The sequence below is a fragment of the Hetaerina americana genome, unplaced genomic scaffold (assembly GCF_022747635.1).
Source record: "Hetaerina americana unplaced genomic scaffold, ioHetAmer1.1.p SCAF_2, whole genome shotgun sequence".
NCBI lineage: Eukaryota > Metazoa > Arthropoda > Insecta > Odonata > Calopterygidae > Hetaerina > Hetaerina americana.
The window spans coordinates 49,162,210-49,186,001 of record NW_027286763.1 but is presented as its reverse complement, the minus strand read 5'-3'; the positions used below and the strand labels follow the sequence as shown (position 1 = coordinate 49,186,001).

At 35.2% G+C, this 23,792-nt stretch overlaps 2 protein-coding genes across 3 annotated transcripts in view; both read right to left on the bottom strand.

The window, feature by feature from the left end:
- Positions 1 to 2,096: 2,096 nt before the first annotated feature.
- On the bottom strand, positions 2,097 to 18,707 carry Abp1 (Actin binding protein 1). Its single transcript, XM_071584754.1, has 9 exons — positions 18,460 to 18,707; positions 17,925 to 17,980; positions 17,740 to 17,852; positions 17,266 to 17,487; positions 13,858 to 14,022; positions 12,351 to 12,560; positions 11,043 to 11,367; positions 9,299 to 9,646; positions 2,097 to 8,169 (listed from the first exon to the last, which is right to left on the bottom strand). The coding sequence occupies exons 1-9, from the start codon at positions 18,540 to 18,542 to the stop codon at positions 8,030 to 8,032; spliced, it is 1,662 nt and encodes a 553-aa protein (XP_071440855.1). The 5' UTR covers positions 18,543 to 18,707; the 3' UTR covers positions 2,097 to 8,029.
- A 2,091-nt stretch (positions 18,708 to 20,798) lies between these two features.
- Positions 20,799 to 23,792, bottom strand: part of LOC139687890 (tetratricopeptide repeat protein 27) — a 33,162-nt gene continuing 30,168 nt past the window's right edge. The window contains exon 17 of one of the 2 annotated variants that reach the window (XM_071585224.1): positions 20,799 to 22,169. In XM_071585224.1, the coding sequence (XP_071441325.1) occupies positions 22,044 to 22,169 (126 nt within the window). In that variant the 3' untranslated portion in view covers positions 20,799 to 22,043. The remainder of the gene's footprint in view (positions 22,170 to 23,792) is intronic. The other variant, XM_071585225.1, reaches the window with a different exon arrangement.

Genomic DNA, 23,792 nt, shown 5'->3' with positions numbered 1-23,792 from the left:
ACCTACCTATATAACACTAAATGAAGCTTATGGAGAGTCTGCTTTTCCCTATGGCACAGGTTGAAGATCATTTAAAATGTTTAAAGAGGGGAAACAATTTCAAAGGAAGGTTAATCCAGAGCTTCAGCCATTGTTTGATGAAGTAAAAATTAACAATTCTGCTGCGAAATGAAAGAAGATTCTCAAATAACGTTAAGAGCCCATCAGAAATATTGAAAATTTCATTGACAACAGAGAAATTGCATGAGATGTTTGCAGACACTGAGTTACATAAAATCACAATTATCTCGCAAATGTCTATCTAAAGTGTGTTCCTTGTACTCCTAACGGTCAAGATTTTTCCGGTTCCCCAATGTGAAGGAATACCTTCAAGGAAGGCATTTTTCATCATAAGAAACAGGAATAGTTGAGCTGAACATATTTCAATTTGCAACTGCTGCCATTGATGCAATACTGAAGTAATATACACAAAACTGATAACTGTAACTGATATACATCACATTATAGTTGAACAATGTACTGCTGAATCAAATTTTGGCAAAATAATTATGTGAACAAGTATGATCACTATATCGCACAGTACTCGTACTATGAAATTGTTTCTTCTTCCAAGCCAGTGAAAGGTGCTAATGTAACATGATAAGTATATGTACCCCTTTGATGTTGAATTTCGATAAAATGCCTACAATAATACTGGTGTTGAATGTGCAACATTGGTACAAATATGAACTAATAAACCTCTTAGTGTGTCTACTCTTTAGCCCTTCAAAAATAGAATGGAGCCATTGTGTTATGAGGATGCAGGAAGGTTAAAAAACTATACTGACTACTATGGAAATCAAGAGGTCTTTCACTGATAGTAAAGCAGTGACTAACTTGAATCCTGGAAGTATGTTTCAGAAATTGATCAGCAAATCTTGAAATATTATAAGATTCAAAAAAATTATCAAACTTGGATGGGAATGAAATTGGTAATTTGCATGTGGACCCCAGTTATGAGTAATGGCAAAAAATTGGTGAAAATACAACGTTTATAAAAATGTTAGAGATAGTGAAATTGATGCTCTAAAAGAAAGCCATCCTGGGTGAAAAAGTGATATTTGATTACAAATTTAAGGGCCCATTTATGGCGATGTAAGCTGTTTAAATAATCCTTGGCTTCATTTTTTGCAAAAACACTACAATGTTTCTATTGATCAAGAAGCATCATACAAGTAGAGTTTTTACCAAGGACAATTAAGAAGACTCCCAAAAACTTGGTCCCAAAATGATAACTAGTTCAATAAAAAATTTCATTAATCATAAGTTTGTTTATTGTGCATGCATGGAATCTCATTAGCATTGTTAAGTACTAAAAACATGAAAAAGACAATTTTTACTTTGATGCATAACTATTTTCCACAACTCAAAATGAGAAATCCTGATGGTATTACCAAGTACACCATCTGACAGCTTAATTCTGCCAAGTGCACAAACTTGGGAGGAGGAATAACTGCATGTATTGTGGCTATAACCAGGCAAATACATAAGCCAAGTTTCAATGAACTGGGCTCTACACTTAATCCCATGACTTGAGCACAACTTTAAATAATTAAAAAAGAATTAATAATAAGCCATGTTCTTATTGAACTTTCTTTCTTGTTAACAATGGTAATCAATAGATCAGTAAACGACCCTGGAATAAAAACTTTGAGAAGATTAGTGTGGCTTAAGGTTGACATAGTAATTCTTTTAGTCTCCACTAAGCTCCAGCCAAATTTTTTAATTCGTTCCAACATGATGGCTTGTAGCTGCCTCCAAAAAGAGGCAGAAATAGTTTTTTGTTTATAATATATTTTAGCTTGGAAACAGTTGGATTATTATCATTGTCCAACATATGTGATCTGCCACACTGTATTGCATTGCATGCATTCAACAACTTTTGATCATCAAATAGCTACATTATGTAATACAAAATTGTGTTGAATCAGATTAAATATTGGAAAAATCACTATCAAGTCCTTGGATATAATTTTGAATCAAATAAAGTCAACTTGTCAACAAAAAGTCAAAGGACTTATTTAGTATTGAATAAATTCTTAACATTTAGCTGCAGCAATGCCCTCCTCATATCATCTCCTCAAATTTCATTAATGCAATACATATTAAAAATAAACTGCTATGATTGTCATGAAGTAAAAATAATTGAATTTTATTAACTAAAATAAATGCTTGATATTCATCATAGACTACAACACCAATGTAATTAAGAGCCACATCACTATTTTGGATGATATGAACATTCAAAAACAACAGTGCTGAATTAAAATAAATACAACTAATACATTATTAGATTCAAATTATTATTGAGCACCTAATTTTTTTTTAACATCTTAAATCACAAAATAAAATGTAAACTGAAAACATAAGCGGTTGCTAAAAACAAAAGCATAAACCACTCGTAAAAACCTTGAGCGTTCTCGATACAAAGATTGTCTCAACGTAGAGAATTTTTATTAAAAGGTAAAAATAGCACCAAACATGGAAAATATTCCCCCAAGATTTAAATATTACAAAAATGAACACCTTAAGAGTTAAAATGAGACTTGTAACAATAAAAATAACTTAAGACTAAGAATGGGCAATGTGTTAGCTCAAATATGTTTAAAATGTCCAATTTATGTAATTTTACGTACATAGAATAATTCACAGATTAAACATCACATTGAAGATCAAACAATCATTACTCAAGACTTAGAAAAAATGTACTAATCTGTTTAACTCCACAATGTCACATTCTTTTCCATCTCCTTGATTTCATAAGTAATCTTTAGATTAAAAAAAAAACTTCCTTGCATTTAGAGAAATTGCGTGCATTAAAAAACCACCCTCACACCAATGATTTTAAAAATTGGACTGGGGAACAATGTGGGCTACTGAACATTAAAACTGAATCTTATTACAGCAATCAGACAAGAATAATTTGGAAAATTCATTTCAGTAATGAATATGACACATAAAATTGGAAAGAATAAAGCAAGGGGCAAAAGCTTTCTCCCAAGCTTTGGACTATAATTCTAATTATGTAATCTAACACTTTAGCAATACTGAACACTTAAGTAGAACAATACCATTTTAGAAATATATCTTCCAGACAAAAAAACATACAATGTCCCCTGCCATGTTCACTGTATGCAGGAATAAGCATTACAGAACATCCACTGCCCTCTCAAGTGTTAAATGGGGAATCAGAAAGAAATGACATATATCTTTCCTTCATATCTGTTCAGAAGAAATAATGACTGTTAGCAGTAACATACATGTATGCTCATTGAATTTTTAATAAGACAATACACCTGGATGGAATGAAAACATAAAATCACTAAATACTCTACCAGAGTTTTGCTTATAATCACTCCAGGAATACCACATTTAATACAGAATTTTTCATGGTCACAACCTTGCGGCCAAACCTAGTGTGAACATGGCAAAATCTCAAGAAGACTAAAAGAATTTCCATGAACAATAAAGTTTGGGAAAGAATGCCCCCACTGTGCATTAATACATCAAGCAACTAATATAAAATTTTGAAGAAACTGCATATAGTTAAATAAAGTAGATGATTTTTTATCTGAAAGTCTGCAACACAGGAACTGGACTGGAGCTGTTTTGGACAAATGAAGTTTTGGATATTGAATGTTTTCATTCTTTATTACCTGACAATCAAAAAATTCTTATTTATTCCATTAAGAAGTTAGAAAGAATGATGAATCGTCAAATAGCCCTTAAAACACACAAAAATTTCCTCTTTGTGCCTAACCAATTTAGAAATGCAAATCATAATTGTCACCAACCTTGTTACCTATCCTTTAACTTCCATTCCTATTCAAACCCACATTATACTGTCGCTGTTATTTGGATTATACAAAGAATAAGGTTCTCAATGAAAAAATCTCATGATGCATATTCTATCATAAAATAAAAGTATACAAACATTATTAATGAAATATAAAATTTTGAAGGGGAAATAAATCCAAAAAGAGAGCAAATTTTTTCGTGTCACATTACGTTAAATTCTTTAAATACAAGTAAATTAGAGTAATTCATATGTATTTCACCGAAAATTCTTCATCCACAGGAATCTCACCTAAGTATGGAAGTGCTATTGAAAGGATACAGATTTGTGTGGGATAGCACATAGTCATTATGGTACCTTAAAAATTCAAACATTTCAATGACAAGTATGGACTTCAAATTATGTGCAGGCTTCATGAAAAACTTCAAAACACATTCTCCCTTTGGTTTTTATGAAGTGGGGACATGTATTTTGTTTTTCTTTGTCACACATGAGAAACAGGGAAGCATCAAGCATCTAAAATAAGCCATTGCAATTCTCCTGTCCTCATGAGATTGCCGACACTTATGCTCCCTGAACACAGTTTAAAGAGAATTCTAGAAGCGATCCTATGATGGTTTCAAGGTGAGTGTGGGAACTTGACAACGTGACCAGTTATTGTTTTTTTACTCTATGGGTGACTCTAACCCCTACCTCCTGCCAGCCCTACTGCAAAAGCCTCCAAGATCACCTGCACCATCCACTTTCTCCCCAAGAGCCAAATGTCAATGGGACAGAAAACTTTATTTCTCTTTCATTTATCTAATCAGCAGACTGGTCAATAAAGTGTGGGAGGGAATGAGGTATTTGGACCCAGATGGCAGAGTATGCAATGGTTATGTGCATGAACCATCTTCCAGTCTCCTTTAGGAAGTCCCTTGCTTGTATGGCTAATGATGCACCAAAAACATATTACTGCTTCCAATTGAAACAAACTTGATCTCATTTCACATCAGAAATTAACTAAACCAATTATATGCTTCAGGGATATTTAAATTTTTTGGCAATAATTAAAGAAAATAAAACTGATCTGTTAATAATGCTCATATGTATTCATGGAAATTTAGAATATAAAAGAGTGAGCAACAATGTTTTTTAGGAAAAATTTCAAAATAAATTATGTTTGTGAGTCACAGGGCTACATCATAGGATTAAGTTTTATTGTGGGGGCATTTTGATCCATCTGTACCAGAAAGGATTCTTAGTCTCATTATTTTGGTCAAGGACTACTCTTGGCTTCCAATTACTCAAGCTTCCACAAACAAATTAATGAGGTTTTGCTACATACAGATTTTAGCAACGCAGTTTAAGTGAAAAAAATCCCGGTCCCAATCAAGGCGAATGATTTTTACACATTGAAATTTTTGAATTTTGGTAAACACCAGCAGGGGACTCCATTAAAACAACTATTGCAATCCCAACTGCCGTTCTTTCAATTAGTTTTAGGTACTAGAATATTTACTTAATGTCTTTATTGGGCTTGATTCGGACTACATAGTCCCTTTTCCACCTAAGCCTTTAACATATCATTAAAGACAATTACAAATACCCATGTCCTAGGAGGAAGAAAACCCACATAATCAGGAATTGAACCTAAAAGCTCTGGGTTGGCAAGGAAGAACATTACCCCGCCGTAATGTTCTTGCTTGCCAACGTGGCCTGCAAAAACTGTATGCATGTAACCTGTGAGAATATTAATATTTTGGAACACTGCACTTATTCAGTGCATGATATATATCTATCACTTAACTTCCCACACATTTTTCCTGCATCCCATGATAACGCTCTCTATAGTTCACTAATTTGATGTTACTACATTTAAGAGTTTCAGATAAAAGATCATCTACTATATACACAAACAAACAGCTTCTCGCCAAGTTTTTGTCCATTTGGCAATGGTATCAGAACTGCAGTTAGCACAGAGGGTCAAAAGATAAAATTGCTTAATAAAGTAAGGGGAATTCTGTCCTTAAAAAGTATCTAAATGAAATCTTTAAACAAATTCATAATGATTGCAAATCACACCAATGCTGCTAGTGATGAATAATACACAGAAAAAAGTCTATGTAAATCTTATCAGCAAAGTAGCAGGACTTCGTTACAATTCATGACATATCAATTAAATCATAAAAAAACATTTTCAAAGAACAGTATTTCTTCCACATTTACATAATGTACATTGGGTTTCTAAGACAATGGTTTTACTTGCACTCCAGTCAGCATCTACAGGTCGACACCTTATACATGAAGATTACAAGAGTGGAATTCCAGTTAAAATGTTGCTCAGGAAAGCCAACACACAAAGTGCAAACCGAGAATAAATTTTAAGCCCAATGACCTAATACTTTGGAAAACTTCAAACACACCATTTTAAAATTTCTGAAATAATGAGAAAATTATTTCAGGCGTGAGATGAAAGAGAGAGAGATGACAAATGAATATAGATACCATCCTTCGAGGTGAACAATGTGAGTGGATGCCTAAATGAAAAGTATACAAACTAAAATACATCATGGTCAGAGTTTATATTTTGAAATACTCAATCATCAGGGCTGCCATTCACTGTATACGTCAACTGTAACACCTTTTCATGTCAATTTTTTTTAAAAAGGGACCAATTATGAATGTTTTTCACCAATCCTAAAGATTATTACTGACCTAAATTTTCAAAACTGATTTCCAAACAGTATTTTATCCAATCACTAGGCCTGCTTTCCATTCCAAGTATACAATATTAATATATTACTGTATAATCATTCAGGAAATAGAGTCGTCAAATGTAGAAAATAAAGAAATGAAGAATAATAGCAGTGTAGTGTAACTGATAAAAAAACTACAAAGTTAGGTAAAAGGGGAGTATGTATTCTTAAAGAACAAAAAAGAAATTATTTTTTAAGTTTTATACATACAATGAAATTTGAATTATTCAGTGAAGCATATTGCAGCATGAACAAAATAATGTATGAGTAGGTATGCATTATGCTAACCATTGACATGAAGAAACGCAGCAATGGGTAGGAGAGATGCAAGGAGGGGAATATGTCCTGAAAATAGGGCATTAAGGCTGCTGGTATGCTCTGGATGTTACCCAGATACAAGTGAACTTGAATAGTCTGATGCGAGCTGGTGAAAGACACCAATGATAGATGAAAGAATAATCGATCACCTCATTTGCCAGATATTACATAAGCACTAAGAATGAGGCATATAAGGAAGGCTGGAAGCAAGCCAAGTTGTCACAGGAGATAATTCTGTTTCTAGGCTTTATATGAAATTTGTTGTTTTAGGGACTTTTAGGTATTTATGGTAAAAGTAAGGCCTGTAGATAAGGGACCAGTACATAATTAGGGACCGAGTGGCAGCCCGGTCAATAATGGAGTATGTACACAGGTGTAAGTAGAATTCCATAGCCTGCACAGTAAAGCCATGCTCTCTGCATTACCAATTTTAGCTCAATTCTGCAGGATTTCAAATTTATGGGAGAGCTAGGCATCTAACAGTTATTATTTTCATGGTTGTAATGAATTGCTTCAAACTGGGCACACAGACCCACATTTACACATATTGCACAACAAATTTCCACACTTACAACTTAAATGATTACATAAAAGACAGAAACATTATAACAACTTTGATATTTTTGTTCACAATAAAGACATGCATATCTCAAATTTGTTTTGACTTTTTACAAATATTACAAAGGCTATAATTTCTCAATTACAAAGATGGGAGAGGAAGACCTGCTAACTAAAACAATGGGACAGGTCAGTAATGTTTACCTACCAGGCATTGTCAGCAAATCCAATTAAATTCCTTTTTCCTAAATAACTCACAGCACAACGAATACTGTTCCTTTGGTTTCCAAGATTCGTCCAATTTCAACCAAGATACAAGGTGTCTTAAGATTCTACAGGAAATTTCACGTATTTCTCTGCAGCCAAATATTGCGAAATGCCAAATGTCAAGTAATGAAATTTGGAATGTTTTTGGAAATACTTGAATATTAAATTTTATTGGATAAATAATAATGTTTTCTGAGATAAATTTTTGAGCCCAGAGAATCTAAGAGAGCAATTAGTCAGTGCCACATACTCCAGTTAGATTAGCCTTTCTTTAGAGACAGTTTTCAGTAAAATGTGCTATACATAATTTATTTCAATTAAGAAGTTCAACATAGTTTGCAGGGAAAAGACCAAATCTTCCATCAGGCCCAATTCCTTGCCACCAACCTTCATCAATTTGGTCAATGTTGGTGATGATCTCCCCAGGATCAAATGATATTTCAGTACTGTCAGCTGAAATAAAAGAGAGCATTGCATTCATCTTCTCATAGTTAATTCATTACCCTCACCCAATAAACACATTTTCTAATACATATGCTAATTTATACAACCTTGAATATGGACTCAAATACACCGTCAATAATATGATAGCTACATTTTCCATGAGATCTTCAGCTCTACTAAGGTTATGTACACAATTACAAATTAGAAGAAAGAACAGTACAGCGGTGGAAAAATAGGAGGGACACCAGTATAGGCATTCAACTACATTATAAAAATAAGGTAACCCTGAAGATTTATGCTGAACACCATCATAAGAAAACCCCAGAATAAAGAAACTCAAATTTAATCGACAGTGCATGCATTGAAAACTTCTTCAATTAACATGTCAGAACTACAGAGTAGGGCCTTCACTATATAGGCTCACATTAATATAAATTCAATTTATGGCATACTTTGTAAAGAACCTCTTATTTTATTTGAGGTTATTCAATACTTACCATTAAATTCATTTCGATTTTGCATCTCCATGAAAAATTTGCTTCTAAAATGTCAAGGACTTCATTTTTATGTCCTGATATAATTTATGAAATATGTTTCAAAGTATTGCGGTGTTAACATGCATGAACTGGGGCATAGTGGTTTGTGATACCATTATTCACTGCTATATAAATTAAATCAGGTATCATAAAAGATATATACTACATATTTTGAGTGAATGTTCATGAAATTTCAAGCAATATCACATCCTCTGAGAGCGGAATTGTGATAATAACTTGGCACTGTCTGTGAGGATAAAAATACAAAGCATGATGGTAGAAATCATGCTCTGGTTTTATACAAAGACATTTATCTATATCACAAAAGGAAACTGAAGAACTAGTTATATATATATATATATATAATATAAATTTTCATCCTATTTTTAGAAATACATTTGGTTTTAAAAGAAGCAAATTCATATGAATAACCTCAATCCAGTTAACTGCATAAATTTTGTCAGGAGCTATTTGCCACGTTCCCCTGCCTCTTGCATTATTGCTGGAGTAACCTTTGACTTAGAAAAACTTGGACTTCTGCAACTATGGCTTAAGAACATGTAGACAACATATCTCGGGGATCACCTTTATGCGCTACTCACCAGCTTGGTAATCATAGAGGGCCCTGGCAGCACGTCCAATATCTCCCTCATTATAGGTGACGGCATCCTCAAGGACCCCATTGCTGAACTGCTCCTCAGCTTCCTGTCCATCTGCTGCCACCCGCGCAATCACTTCCCCTGTGCTGACCTCCACCTGTGACTCCTGGCTTTCGGTGGGCGATGCAGACTCCGTGCTTGCCGCCTGCGGGCTGGTGTTTTGAACCAACAGATGTTGAGGAGAGGGTGATTTGGTTGGTGTGCTGATCTCAGGAACTACTTCCAGTTCAGCCTCAGTTGCAGAAGCCCCTTCAACTTCCCTTGTTTCGAGTGTGGGCTCTAGTGTCGTTCCTGAAGCAGTGAAAAAACAAGTGGCATTGAGTAAACCACAAGCTCAAATGCACACACAGGGTCTGCTCCAAAAATAAGTGGAATAATATTTTCCTGCCAACATGGAGTAGGGTGATTTGTGGCAGGATAGGTGATGGGAAAGCAGCCATCAGTTTTCTTTGAGTTGTTACAGCATTTGGATTGCTGCTAGCCATGGAGCAACAATATGCAATAAAATTTTGAATTAAGCTCAGAAAATTAGAATCAGAGACCATGACCATGGTAAAGTATCCTTACTGAGATGAAGAAATCTCCCAATGGTTTAACACTGGCATAAGGGGTAATACCTATCGAAAATGTGCATCGATGCCCGAGTGTAAAGAATGTTAGCAGAAGAGTGCAATATTACAAAAAACATGGAGTATCCCTTTCTTACAGAAGATTTAGTTATGAGAAAGGTATGTGCAAAGATGGCCCCAAAGGTACTGTTTGAAGATCAGAAGGCTGCTTGTATGACAATATCACGTGATCTCTTGGACTGCAGTTAAAGTGAACTGCAGCTCTGATGTGGTACCACCCAACTTCTTTTTGTTTCCTACAATAAAAAGGAGCTTGAAAGACAATCATTTTGGAATGCTGAATAACATCAAAGAGGCCATCTGGAGGCCCCTGTCGATGCCTTCCAGGAAGCGTGCCTCGATTGGCCAAGGCGCTGGCATCAGTGTGTCGATGCAAAAGGGTGCTATTTTGAAGAATTTTGGTAATTTACACTTTGATCAACAATAAATTTATTTTTGGATTTATTCTACTCATTTCTGGGGCAGACCCTACACTACTTGAATGGGACATTGTCACTAGAAATAACTTTGGTAAACTTTGATAGTTTCATATGCCTTTTCACAGGGATAAATGCACAATTGGAGCAAAGGGGGAAACCATACATAACTTAAGTGAATAAATTACATTATTTTAATTGGTATTTGATCATATACACGGGGTGAATCAAATGAAAACCTTATTGGTGCATTAAAAATTTAAATAACTGAGTCAGTGTCCAGTATGCCTGTAGCAGTGAAGCTCATGATTTTCAATACTGGCACGCAATTGGCAGCATGATGCCAGAATATAATAATTCCATAGGATGATGCGCTAAATATGGCTATTCAACTTACAATGTGCACCAGAGGATTCATTTGGCATTCAGTCATCTGTTTTTTGCGTACTCAAGTGATGACACCTAATGGACTCATTGATGAATGAAAGACCAGTATTCATGAATGACTTCCACACTAGAAAATTTACCTGAGGATTACAAAGTTCCTTTATGTATTGGCTGTCGAGTGTAATCCTAATGTATACATGATTCAGTTGGCCTGTTAATAAATAAATAAAAATCAAAAAGAAATCATCAGCTTACCTTCCACCAGGGGTGACCACTGCTTCTTCGCTTTTGGTGATTTGGGTGATACTTCATCCACAAGGCTCTCTGAAGGTGGCCACGTAGGTAGAGATGCTTTGCGCTGTTGTACACTTGATGCAGCAGGATTTTGTTCCCCAGGTATATTCACATGTGGAGCTGAATCGAATGATGAGGAGGAAGACAATGGGGGCAGATGCTGCGTATTGCTATTCAACATTAGGTGATGCCTGCTAACTCGTGACTGCATCTGCCCAGCTGAAGTGTTTTGCTCAAATATTGCTCGAGCATCAATGGTACGCTTTGAAATCACAGATTGGGCCTCCTGTATTATACAACATAAAATGAAAACATCAATGTATTGAACCACACAGAATGCAATACTAAGTGATCATTAAAAAATGAACTTTTAGATTTTCAAACCATGGGTCTGAAATAGAAAGCCATTTGGCAAGGAATAACAAGGTATCATCAAACATAGTTACTGTTTGGACACTCAACATTATTGAATATTAGATGGCTTGGATTTCTGAGCTGTCATTAAAAAAAAATTCACTCATAGGAATGATATGGGAAGTATGCAGGAGGTTTGCAATACATTCAGTAAAAATGTTAGAAGACCTTTCATATCAACACTGCAAAATTTAATAAGGTAAACATGATTTCCTGCTAAATAAAAACATGTCAGGACTTGGCATTAAGGTGTTTACCATAAAATTTGTTCTCCAAGAAGTAAAAATAACACAAACAGAGTACGGTAGGTTTCACAGTGATAAAGTCCTTCAGCTTCAAGCTTCTCAAATAGTATTTTACATTTCATCAACACTTTCCCCCCAAGAATCAGATTTCTCAAGCTAGAACTCCACTGACTTCTATTCCTTATCTTTGAAATAGAGTTGTTCGACAGAACATCATTCTCAGTGCCATTCAATACATTGGAAAAGAGGTTTAACTTGAATAATTTCATTAATATTGAATGCCGCATTGATCAAGCATATTACATTCAAATGTTATAATTTAGCCATTTTATACTCTTTTATAGTATGAGTGCCAATTACAAAATTTCATTTCATGACCAAAAATTTAAGTGGAAAAGCGAAGTGTTTTAAATTTAATTTCATTTGAGCCCGTTTCTGTTAAAACAGTTTGACCACATTCCATGATAGGCCACAACAATTTATTCAGGAAAGACCAATCCGCTTGTTCATGTTGCAGAGGATTTCCCAGAAAAGTGAGATTCTCACATTTAGAGAGTTTCCCAACTCATTGCCCAATCAGGATTTGATGCTCCCATAACTCATCACTCACATGACTCCGCTGCCTCCTCAGCAGTTCACTCCTTGCCTTCCTCTCCCGCTCATCCCTTTCACTCTCCTCAATGTCACGCTCCCACTCCCTCGACATGCGCTCAGCCTCACGCTCTGGCCCACCCTCTGCATTCCGCTCCGCTTCCCTCTGCTGCACGATATTGCGTGTCCTCTCCTTGATCTTCTGCTCCCTCTGCAAAGCCTCCTCCACCTGAGCAGTAATGAAACAAGGCCACTTACAATAAAAGAGTGCACTCAGGTTTGTGATGTCCAGCCAATGGCTGGCTGCATGAGAATACTGTGGGAATATGAGGCATGTTGTCTCTCTTAGGGATATGTCAATGTTTAGGTGGCTCTCACCACTGTATTCCTTGACCCTGTAAAACTGAAACTCCCAATTCAACATATTTGAAGTATGTTTCATTGAATGGGATAAGTTTAGGGGATTTTAACATGGCTCCTTTGAGAACTATCTATCAGCACCCGACATGAATTCATTTGTCTAGGTAAATGTTTTCCAGATGTCTAGGAAGATGGGTAATAAAAAGAATTTCTTTCCACTGAACTTTTGAAACATTTAGCCAACCAGAGCCATATTGTACATGCAGGTTTTTGCAAATTTGGTGAAAAATTTAAAAAAAGGCAAAATATACTTGAAATTATGTGATATTTGATCATTTATCATATCATACATGCAATTTAAGCAAACTCCTGACTTCTTTCTACATGAACCTTTTTAATTTGATATGGCTTTCACCTATAAGAATATCAACTAACTCCGATTTAATAAAGCCAGCCATGAGTATTCCTCTGATGCTCACACTCAAAGCGAGTGAGTCCCGAGTACTTAAGTAACAAGTTCTGAGACAGCATGCAAACTCAATTTAAGAAACTAGGTAATTTGATGAGTCCTAATATTAGAATACCTGATTTTTCTATGAAGCAGCAGGGAAATACAACAGTGGACAATGGACAGGCAGAGGGGATAGGAACTCAGGTTGGGATACCATGCAGTATGTATGGAGGAAAAACTCAAATGCCAGATAGGAGAGATGACATCAAATTGTATCAAAATTGCCATCAGGCAATCAAAAATCTCACATTCATCACGCAATACATAATCGCATTCACAAATATATTCAAAAGGAAAGTTTTTTCCAAAGGAATTTTTTCTTCATTAAGATGACAAACACCCCATGAATTTAAGAAATGACTATCACCAACATATACACATCCAAGACCAGCATGACTTAGGGAAGAAAGACTGGAAAATGTTTGATAAGGGAGTTTCCAACAAGAAATATTTTCAGGGATAAAAAGACAAAATCAAAGCCACTGTCAGTGATATAAAAATTTAATGTAAAATTGAAACTGCAATAAATATTGAAGCATGGGGTGACCGGTAGCAGCCATTATACATGCATACATTAAGCTTAACTGCAATTTTAATGAAAGTCACTTCCACTAAAAAAACCCAGATCACTTTTCAGAGAGACTGGCATACTGACCTCTCTCTGGTTTCTCTCCTCCTCAAGTTTCCGTCGTTCCTCTTCCTTTCTCTTCCTCTCCTCTGCTTGCCTCCTCTTCTCCTCCATCTCCTCCTTCTCCCAAAACATGTCTCGCTCTTTAGAATTAATTTCTTGAGTAGGAATAACCCGCTTGTACGTTGTTCCCTAGCATGGCAACATGAAATAAATATAAAATAGAAATAAATAGATAGATAAGGTAACCATTAAGAGTGGACTACCTTTTATTACCTAATACATATCTGTATAACAATAAAAATAATGAAATAAGAATGTAAGCTCACTATCAAACAGTAATTATTTAATAGGCAAATCCACCTGAAGTTTTTTATGAAAGGGATTAAGCCTATAATATTAAACATAAATTGATATATTTTAAATTAAGTTTATCAATAATAATTCTTTGTTTATGATAGTTCATGTGAAGCTAACACAAAATCATCACCCAATAAAGCTTGGGTGCTATTTTTTGTATATTATTTGTGTATCTACTTAAGTATCTACTTTCCGCTTTTGATTTTTTGCACCCTTAAACTAATTGTATCAATCTATCGGCATGCAAATGCATATATATGGCTTTGGTTGAGTCAGCACCCAAAATGTCTCATTCCTGATTAATCCTGATCATGGAAGCACATTTTTTGTCTGCTTCCATCGTCTCAGTATTAGCTGGATCATGATCATGCATGGGTGTGCAGGTATAACAGGGCAGATACGTGTGTAAATATGTCTCTCTCTTTCCTTTTCTCCCATCTAGGCTTGCGCTTGCCACTTTCTTCACCAAATGTCACTACATTTAGGTCCCGTTATTTTCCTTTAAATCTACTTAAAAACATGTATTCTATAAGTTAAAGCTATCAGTAACATTCGATCTAAGTTTTGGTTTGAGGCGAGCAGTAGTCCTCCCAGTTATGTCTGATGTTGAGCCCAAGACACTAAAACAAGTCCAGTGTTTCAAAATTACATCGGTGAATTCTTGAGAGAGTACATTTGTGCAATTAGGGTTTTGAGATAAGTTTTATTTTGTAATTAAGTAAATACTATCTGATATTCCACACAAACATTTTATTGGCATTGAAATATGGCACATTACCAATTCAAATGCTCTGCAGAATAGTATGCTTTCATTTTTTTTTGTTTCTGGGGCCATTAGCTTTACTTAGTCATCGTTCTTTAATTGTAGGGATGGGGTAGTCCAGAGGGTAGAGCATTGGACTACCGACCAAAGGGCCCTGAGTTTGATTCCCAAGCAGGGCTCTGGGCATCCTCAGCTGCATACGAGTGGCATGATTTTTTTCATGTACCAGATCGTACTGAGAAACCAGAGGTGGCACAGGGAAAGAAATTGGCCCCCCCCTCTTTTGCCTGATGCGTGAATGACACATGCTATTGTGGTTACAATTGGATGAGATCTACCCCAACCTATCAAACAAACCTTTCCGTTGAAAACTGTGATTGGTTTAATTCTTTAAATACACTCCATTTCATATTTTCTACTATTAAGTGACTGCTTTCCTTTAAAATTATTCCTCCTTTATTGTCTGCCTTATGTGGCATGAAGGAAATGGCTGTCAAATAACCAAAATATCAAATTTTGAAGGGTGACTTAGGGCACTTCACCACATAATATAAATCAAATTTTAGGCATTTTTATTGAACGACATAAATAATAATAATGCATTTATTTTCCCAGAGATTTGGTGCATATTTACCCATACACAGAGAAAGACATGTCAGATATAAACTTCACAATTTTAGAAAAAAATACAAAACATACGCAAACCAATATACTTCAATATTTACATATTATTTGGTTTAGTCAGAACTGATGTGTAGTAACAAGTCCAGGAATTAATTCACAGAATAGAACATATTATTTTTTAACAGGTTGAACAGCTTTTTCTTGAAAACTGGTACTTTTGTTTCATATTTGATATCATGGGGAAGTTTATTGAATAACCTTAAGCCCATTGCTTTGGGCCTATGAGCTGTATTGTAAGTTCTGACAAATGGCTGGTGTAGGTCATTGCAGGTCCTTATCTAGTGACTTTGGTAATTGCGGTTGGACCTGTACTGAAAAATATTACCCTTTGCATGCAAGATGATATTAAATATATAAATGCAGGGTACTGGTAATAAACCAAGTTTTTTGAGAAGAGGTTTACATGGTGCATCACAAGGAGCATTACTCATAATATGTATAATTCTCTTTTGGATTTTGAAGGCTAAGCCTACATGGGGAGAGGAACCCCTGAAATGGATACTTTAAGTTTCACGAGAATAAAACTCACCATAATAAATGAATATAAGGACCTCTAAGTTAATAGAATGTCTAATATTTCTAATGAGGAAGCATAATGAACTTAAATTTCTGTATCACTTGAAAATGTGTTCCTCCTAAGACATGCTTTTATGCAGAATAACTCTCCAGGAATTGGGGGCTGGAATTTTGGGGAATGCTTACACCTGCTGCAACTACTGAGATTGCAGGGTTTGGATGATATATCCAAACCCAGCAACGCCCCCAAAAGAAAAAGATCAATTGTTCAAGTTCCATCTTAAACGATATTTTTGATCTTGGAATTGACTTAATACCATCTTCCTCAGCTTACAATGAATTCATGAAATTTCAAAAGAAAACCTATGTGGTCCATACAATAAATGAGTAACTTAATTTCAGGATTTACACACATCCTTGATTAAGAAACCCTAAATTTTTCCTCCATTAAGTCAACAAATAATGCACTAGAGACAAGCGTACGGCAAGAGAAGGCTACAAATTAATATGAAGAAGATATAGAAATTATCAAATGGATAAAGTGCAAAATAAGTGATTAAGGAGTGCACTGAAATTCACAAACACCATAGAAATTTCAACATGGATAAAGGACAATGAACCAGTGAAATATAAAGACCAATATTTGCCTGAAATTTCCAGAAATAAGGAAATGTAGGTGCACAGATATATAAGTCAACACTCAGTAATACATAATACAGAGGAAGCCACTGCCATAGTGGGAAAATTTTGGGGTTTCTTAAATGTAGATGAGAAAAAAATCCCTAATGTATTTTCCCTCTTTAATGCATTCATGATTTCTACATTTTCAGCATTGATCACGTTCACACATATACTGACACTGGCAATCAAAGGCCATGAAAACAGAGAAACCATTGTATATTTAACAGGATATACACCATTACTTACATAACTGCACTAAAATGAATAGATGTACCATAGGAGTGCTAAACACTAAGTAACCCTTAGGACAGGGATTTAATCGCTGCATAACTAAGAGCAAACCCTGAATTCTAGTGAGTACAAGTGACTTAATGAATACTATCCTGACTCAGAGTAAGCATTAAGCATAGAAAAGAGCGTAGCGAACTCACCACAGGACCGCAATCCACTGGCACATTAGCACTGTCCGATCTTTCTTTGAAACTGTAAGCTGATCCTGTAGACTTGGAAACCTTATCCATAATGATGTCACGGTCTACCTCCTCCTCAGTTCTAGCATTAAGGGTAACATGTGCACCAATAAAGAACCGAGACACGTCTCTGACATGATTAGCACATGTACCTTTGCGCACAAGAGGTGCCCCTTCTCCTTGCTAAGATACCAAATTCAAGAGTTAGAGTTATTAAAAAAACGGAGAGAAAATCAATTGAGTAAATCGCTAAGCTACGGCTAAAACACATTGGCCAACTTATTAATTATGATTGTCAACTCTGGCACAATAAAGAGAAATAACTTGGAAGGATACACACAGTAGAACTACCACATAAAATAATCCGAGTCCATATACATGAAAAATAATTTGTAAACAACTTTCAGGTGAATAACATAGGCAGACCTTACTCACCCAGTTGATTAGCACACATTTCGGGAGGCTGGTTTTAGGGTCTATGACTTTGCAGAAGGCATACATTATTTTTCCACTGTTTAAATCATCTATCATTTCTTCAATTCCTCCATCTATGAAAGTAATGAGGCATTAAAAAGGATAAACATATAAAGGCGGTTTAATGCATATATCTACATTCTTACCTCCTTTGCTCACTACTTTTAAATCATTGGACTGCCCCTCGTAGCCGAATAGTGCCCTAAAGTAGAGAACAAAATCGTTCAACAGAGAAGAGGCAGTTTCACTACTCACAATGACATTTTCCCAATCATATTCTGTTCCAGAGAATTAAGCATTGGATATTGTTAATCCGGGAATATTACAACCGCACATATAATTCAACATTTCAAATGCGTTAATTCATGCAATAAAAACACTTTTGTGGCGATAATGGCAATCACTTCCATATCTATGCCAGGTGGATGAAAATGAAGAAAAAATCGAAATGCTTCTCTAAATCAGTCAATATTGAGTTCAACGGAAGTCTTCCCACTATTTTATTGATAAGAACTAATTTTTATTTGAAATGATACTCGATTAAATACTTTTACAGGTTTCAATCCTAACGTCAATAGATTACCGGTAAATGGATATTCGATAATGGCACAATTAAAGTCATTGATTAGAACGTAAATGTAAAGAATATGGAAAATTCATTAATCACGTCATAAAACTTACCAGTTTGTGGGACATTTATCTTCTACCACTTCCTTCCATGCAGATAATAAAGAATCTCTGTTCTTCGATAAATTGATGGCCATTTTCCAAGAAAATAACTTTATCAATCACTGTAGAAACAAATCAATCACTTGTGCACAAATTTCTCACGTAATCCCATCGAAATGTTCACAATTCAATCATCTCATTTCTATAAAAGAGCTCACACGAAAATCATAATAAATTCGTAACAGTGAACGCTAATCTGCTTTCCCCACAGACGATACGCTCTACATGTGTTGCCTTTTCTGGCAAAGTTGCGGACAAAACACAAATGATACTTCTGTCAACATTAAAAGTCAATAGGTAAGAGATGGGTTTATAGCTTGCGGTCCTGGAATTTTTAGATTATATGATCCCATATAGTTAATCTAATTTCAGAAAGAATAAATAATTGTTTCGCTTTAACAAACAGTCCCTTGCGTGTGCTTTATTTCCCCATGATTTAGTGAAAATGTTGGTTATACCGCAGCTACGCTTCGCTAGTTCGAATTTTAATTACAGTTCCGCACTGAAAAATTTTGATAAGAAGTGAAACTCATGATATTTGTAACAACAGCTTTCCAAATTTAATCGAGTGAAGTGTTAATCAGGGGCATTCATTATTATTTCCCTGAAAATTTTCCTGGTATTGATTGAAAACCAATATGCATGAGCTTGGTTCGCAGTGCGTATTCAATAAAGCTCTCTAGGAAGTTGCCCGGAATCAATAATTTTACAAAGGGCATCCACATATTCGGCAATAAATTTAATTTACCATTAAATTCACTAGTTACAGCATGAAATTAATTTTTTATGGTTAAAGAAAGAAAACCGGCCCACATTAACGAGAAGCACTTCATTAAAAAGTAATTATAAGGCGAATAGTTGGTCTTATATGCATGGCAAACTTAAAATTGCGTCAAAACACCAAACTTCTGAAGGTATTATAACTAAACAGTCACGACCCGTAAAGCCAATGATATACGGCCAACATTTTCCATAATTACGAAAGAATCAAGATCTGCTGTTTAATATTCATCAAGTTCAATACGATAACTACGCTGAAGTGATCACTTGACCGAAAATTCAGTGAAATTAACATCTTTCACGTCAGGATATACTCAGTGACCTGGAATCGCTCAAGGAAAATCAAAACCTATTTGAACTGTCCTGTGTATGTATACTAACCCATTTGAGAAACCCCCAAGAGGATGGGAAAACAATAAAATAAAGGAAGATTGAAGAGAACGACTCGATCAGGTCGTGCGGAATATTATTTGAAAAAGTAAACAATCTGACATACTCTTGTATTATTGCACTTTTAAATATAATTTTGATGCTTATACTAGCCATCCAGTGCCGTAATCCAACAACTAGGGTAGGCAGAAAAAATATCTCATTTTGTGTAATAACTTCGCAGTATCAATTTACAAAAATTCGTAATTCCAAGTTTGTATGCTAAGCCGATTAGGCTTTCACAGTTTAATTGATTAATGGCTGTGTGAAAATATTATGGTATGCATTCTGATATTAGCTTCCAGATCATTATGTTTGAAAATGTTTAGTTCTTCTCACATGACCTCATCATTCTCCATCATGTTCAGCGAATGCTGATGGCATCTTCCTGGAAACTTCCTTGGAATAGACGAATTTGAGGAAAGGAAGAATAGATATTAAAAATTGCCAAAATACTGACTTTGTTTGACCTCCATACTCGCCTTATATTATTTTATATCGCTCGAGCAAATATTTTCTACATATATGTACACGTCAATAATTTCTTAGCATGGTATCACGTCATGTTGTTCCTTCAACCCAAGTAACTCTCCTCCTAAAGACCTACTCGTAATGTAACAAATATAGATGAAAACCTTGCGATAATATAAAGAAAAATACATATTATTTCCTAGAAGAGAAACAGCTATTAGCAGTTGCAATACATCAATCCAAAGCCAACACAATTTATGCACATATATGTGAAGCTACTTTACTGCCAAAACTACTTAGTTCAACATTTTTTCAACTCAATTGATAAACTCCTTAAGATTCATCCATATGAACTTTTTAATTCACTACTGAAATAAAACTGTACTTGCATAATGTTACTAGTCCAGTGGAGGATTTCTCAACAAAAGTTTTATCACAATTTAAAGTATCACTAGGGTTTTCCCAGATAGAGTTAATGCTATTTATTTTGGATTCCATAACATTGTGTATGTACACTGATAGTTTTATTTCCAATAGCGGGGAATTATAATTGTTTATTGTTTCCTAAAAGACATGCACGGAACACATCACATTGATTGCAAATATTCCACACAAACACAATACATAATTAGGGTTTGAATACAAATGATAGTCAGAAATAAAAAAGGAAACAGGAGCAGTAACAGCATATATTAAAATAAAATAATTTATCTACATAGAGATGCATGAATTCATCAACTAAATAAGAGTTGATGTTCACACATGAACTGATCAAGTTATGACTTAAAGACAATTTTTTTATTTCCCTTAAGTTTTCTAAGCAATGATTTCAGGGATTTCACAATAGCATAACATGGGTTCTTCGCAAACATAGCTGAGTGATGGGCAGTTATCCTTAAGCCATAACAACTCTTATGGTGCGCATATGTGCATCAGCATTAGTTATCAAATTGAACATGGCTTTGTTTTGCTGCACAATAATAATAGCATGGAAAATATACATACAAGGAGTAGTTAAAATTTTTTAAAAAGTAAGGTCTACAACTGCATGCCGTTGAAATTTTACCTAGGATTCTCACTTGCCATTTTCACAGCCTTAAGAGGAGCAAGGAATGATATAAGTGCCCCTACACTACAATTCCACATTTCAGTGGAATATTAATTAATGCATGATAAACTGAGAGTGATAACATCATAAAACTGGCTCACAATTTTTCTCAGGAGGTGACATCCTATGATAACTTGAGAGAAATTATCAACATGAGAGTCCCAGGATAGTGAGTCTCATGAATATGCATCCTTAAGAATTTTGTCACAGTAGAACACTTAAAGAGAGGATTAATTTATCCTCAAAAGCATGGAATAAATGTTGCCTTCTCAATGTTCATAAACACCAAATTACCTTCACACCATTCACTTGAACAGTCATGTTTCTCTGCACTATTACATTTATTAGGTCCTTGAAGGACATTATGTAAGTTGTACCATCTATTTATATATATATGCCACATACAAAGGAGAGTAGCAATGGGTAAAGTCTGCTGTGGGATGAGCAAGTTTCTGGCATTGTTCAAATTCTTGAAATCGGTTCATCAAGGACCTTAAATATGGTTTTCATGGTTCGATAAAGACCTTTGAATTTCCTCAAACTTTGCTTCTTTCAAGCTAAATATACTTAAAAAGAGATTTGCCTGGTCCTTCTACAACATTCACCTATTTTTTCTGGTGGATTAAGACATTTGAAAAAGAGATCAACATCTAATGGACAAAGTGAAACGTAAATGGGAATTTTTGTTCATTATTGTTATACCATTTATTGAAAATATGTACAGGAATGTTAGCTGACATATAACTTTTCAACTAGAAACTTGATGTCTTGCTATTTCGGAAGAGAGCATTTCTAGTTTCATCTCAACTTTGATCAGCATTCGAAGTATCTCTGGAGAAATAACCTCTTGAGTTACAGCATTAATGTGATATTGCTGAAATGAAAGAGAAAAATGCATTTACCCAATATATTACCTTAATAAGAGCAGCACTTAAGCTAGCAACTTATGAATTTTACATAAAAAAGATCATACAACAAAGATTTTTTTCAGAAAAACCTATTTTAAACATTACTATTGCTACTTACCTGACAACTGAATTAAAGCTTTATTGATTATATTTGCAACACACAGAGGAGTGAAACATGATACTGAAAGTTTACACGAAGATTAGTGATCTTAAATGCCAAGAAAATATTATGTACTTCAACAGATATTGGAATTAGTGATCATGCTAACTCTGATGACAAACTGCATGTACTCATTCCATAAAACAAAATAATAATAGAGGATAAGTAAGGAAAAACTTGAGTGCATTATGAAGGCAGTTAGAGGTGTTCTCAGAATTCCCACTTAGTAATAGGTCATCCTTTATGAGTACACATGTCATGCCTAAGTACTCTGGTCTGATCAATGGTGCAGACACCTCTTTGTTGTTGTGCCTACTTGTGAAGACGAAAAAATTTGAGATTCGAACAGTGATTCAATACTTCATAAAGAAAGATATGAAACCAAAGGAAATTCATGCTGACTTTCAGAACACTCTGGGGGACTATGCTCCTTCATATTCAATGTTGCCAAGTGGACAAACAATTAAAGTTTGGTCGGGAGAGCTTAGATGATGATCTGTGCTGTAATTGGCAAAATGTGCCACTACCCCAGAAATCATTGCAAAGGTACATAAAATGGCCATGGAGGATCACCACCTGAAAGTGCAAGAAATCGCTGAAGCTGTAGGCATGTCACCTGAATGGGCATATCACATTTTACCAGTGGAATTGGGTATGAGAAAATTATCTGCTGCTACTCTTAATGTAGGATCACAAAACCCATCAGAATGGAAATTTCCGAACAATGTTTGACCCGTTTTAAGAGTAACCAACAAGATTGTCTGCACTAGTTTGTCATCACAGATGACACTTGGGTCCACTCCTATATCCCAGAGACAAAACCACAGTCAAAGCAGTGGAAACATCTCGATTCACAACTACCAAAGAAAGCAAAGGCAATATACTTGTAGTGGGCCAGAAAGGTGATGGCTTCCGTTTTCTGGCATGAGACAGGGTTTCTACATATAGATTATCTTCCCACTGGTCAAAAAATTACTGGAAAATACTACGCTAACCTTCTGGATCAACTACAGTAAAAGATAGATGGAAAAAGGCTAGGTTTGGCAAGGTAGAAAGCCATCTTTCATAAAGACAATCCATGCCCATACACAAGTGTCATTGCCATGGCAAAAATACATGATCTAAGATATGAATTGTTGCCACATCTGCCTTATTCACCAAATTAGACTCCATCGGATTTCCATCTCTTCCCCAAGCTCAAAATTTTCCTTGGTGGACAGAGATTTTCTTCAAACAAAGAACTAACAGCCGGAGTAGATGGGTATTTTGCAGGCCTGAAGGAATGTAATTTTCGAGAGGGGATTGAGACATTGGAACATTGCTGGATCAAGTGCATTAGTGTACAGGGAGACTACATTGAAAAATAAAAAAGTTTCACTGAGGTAAGTCTTTTATTTCTATACCATTCCGAGAACTTTTCTAATTACCC

Coding starts and splice junctions, on each gene's coding strand:
- Abp1 (XM_071584754.1), bottom strand. CDS start 18,542: ATGGCCATCAATTTATCGAAGAACAGAGATTCTTTATTATCTGCATGG. Junction 14,023..17,265: donor CAGTGGATTGCGGTCCTGTG/GTGAGTTCGCTA, acceptor TTGCCATGCTAG/GGAACAACGTACAAGCGGGT. Junction 11,368..12,350: donor TGAGGAGGCAGCGGAGTCAT/GTGAGTGATGAG, acceptor TGTATAATACAG/GAGGCCCAATCTGTGATTTC.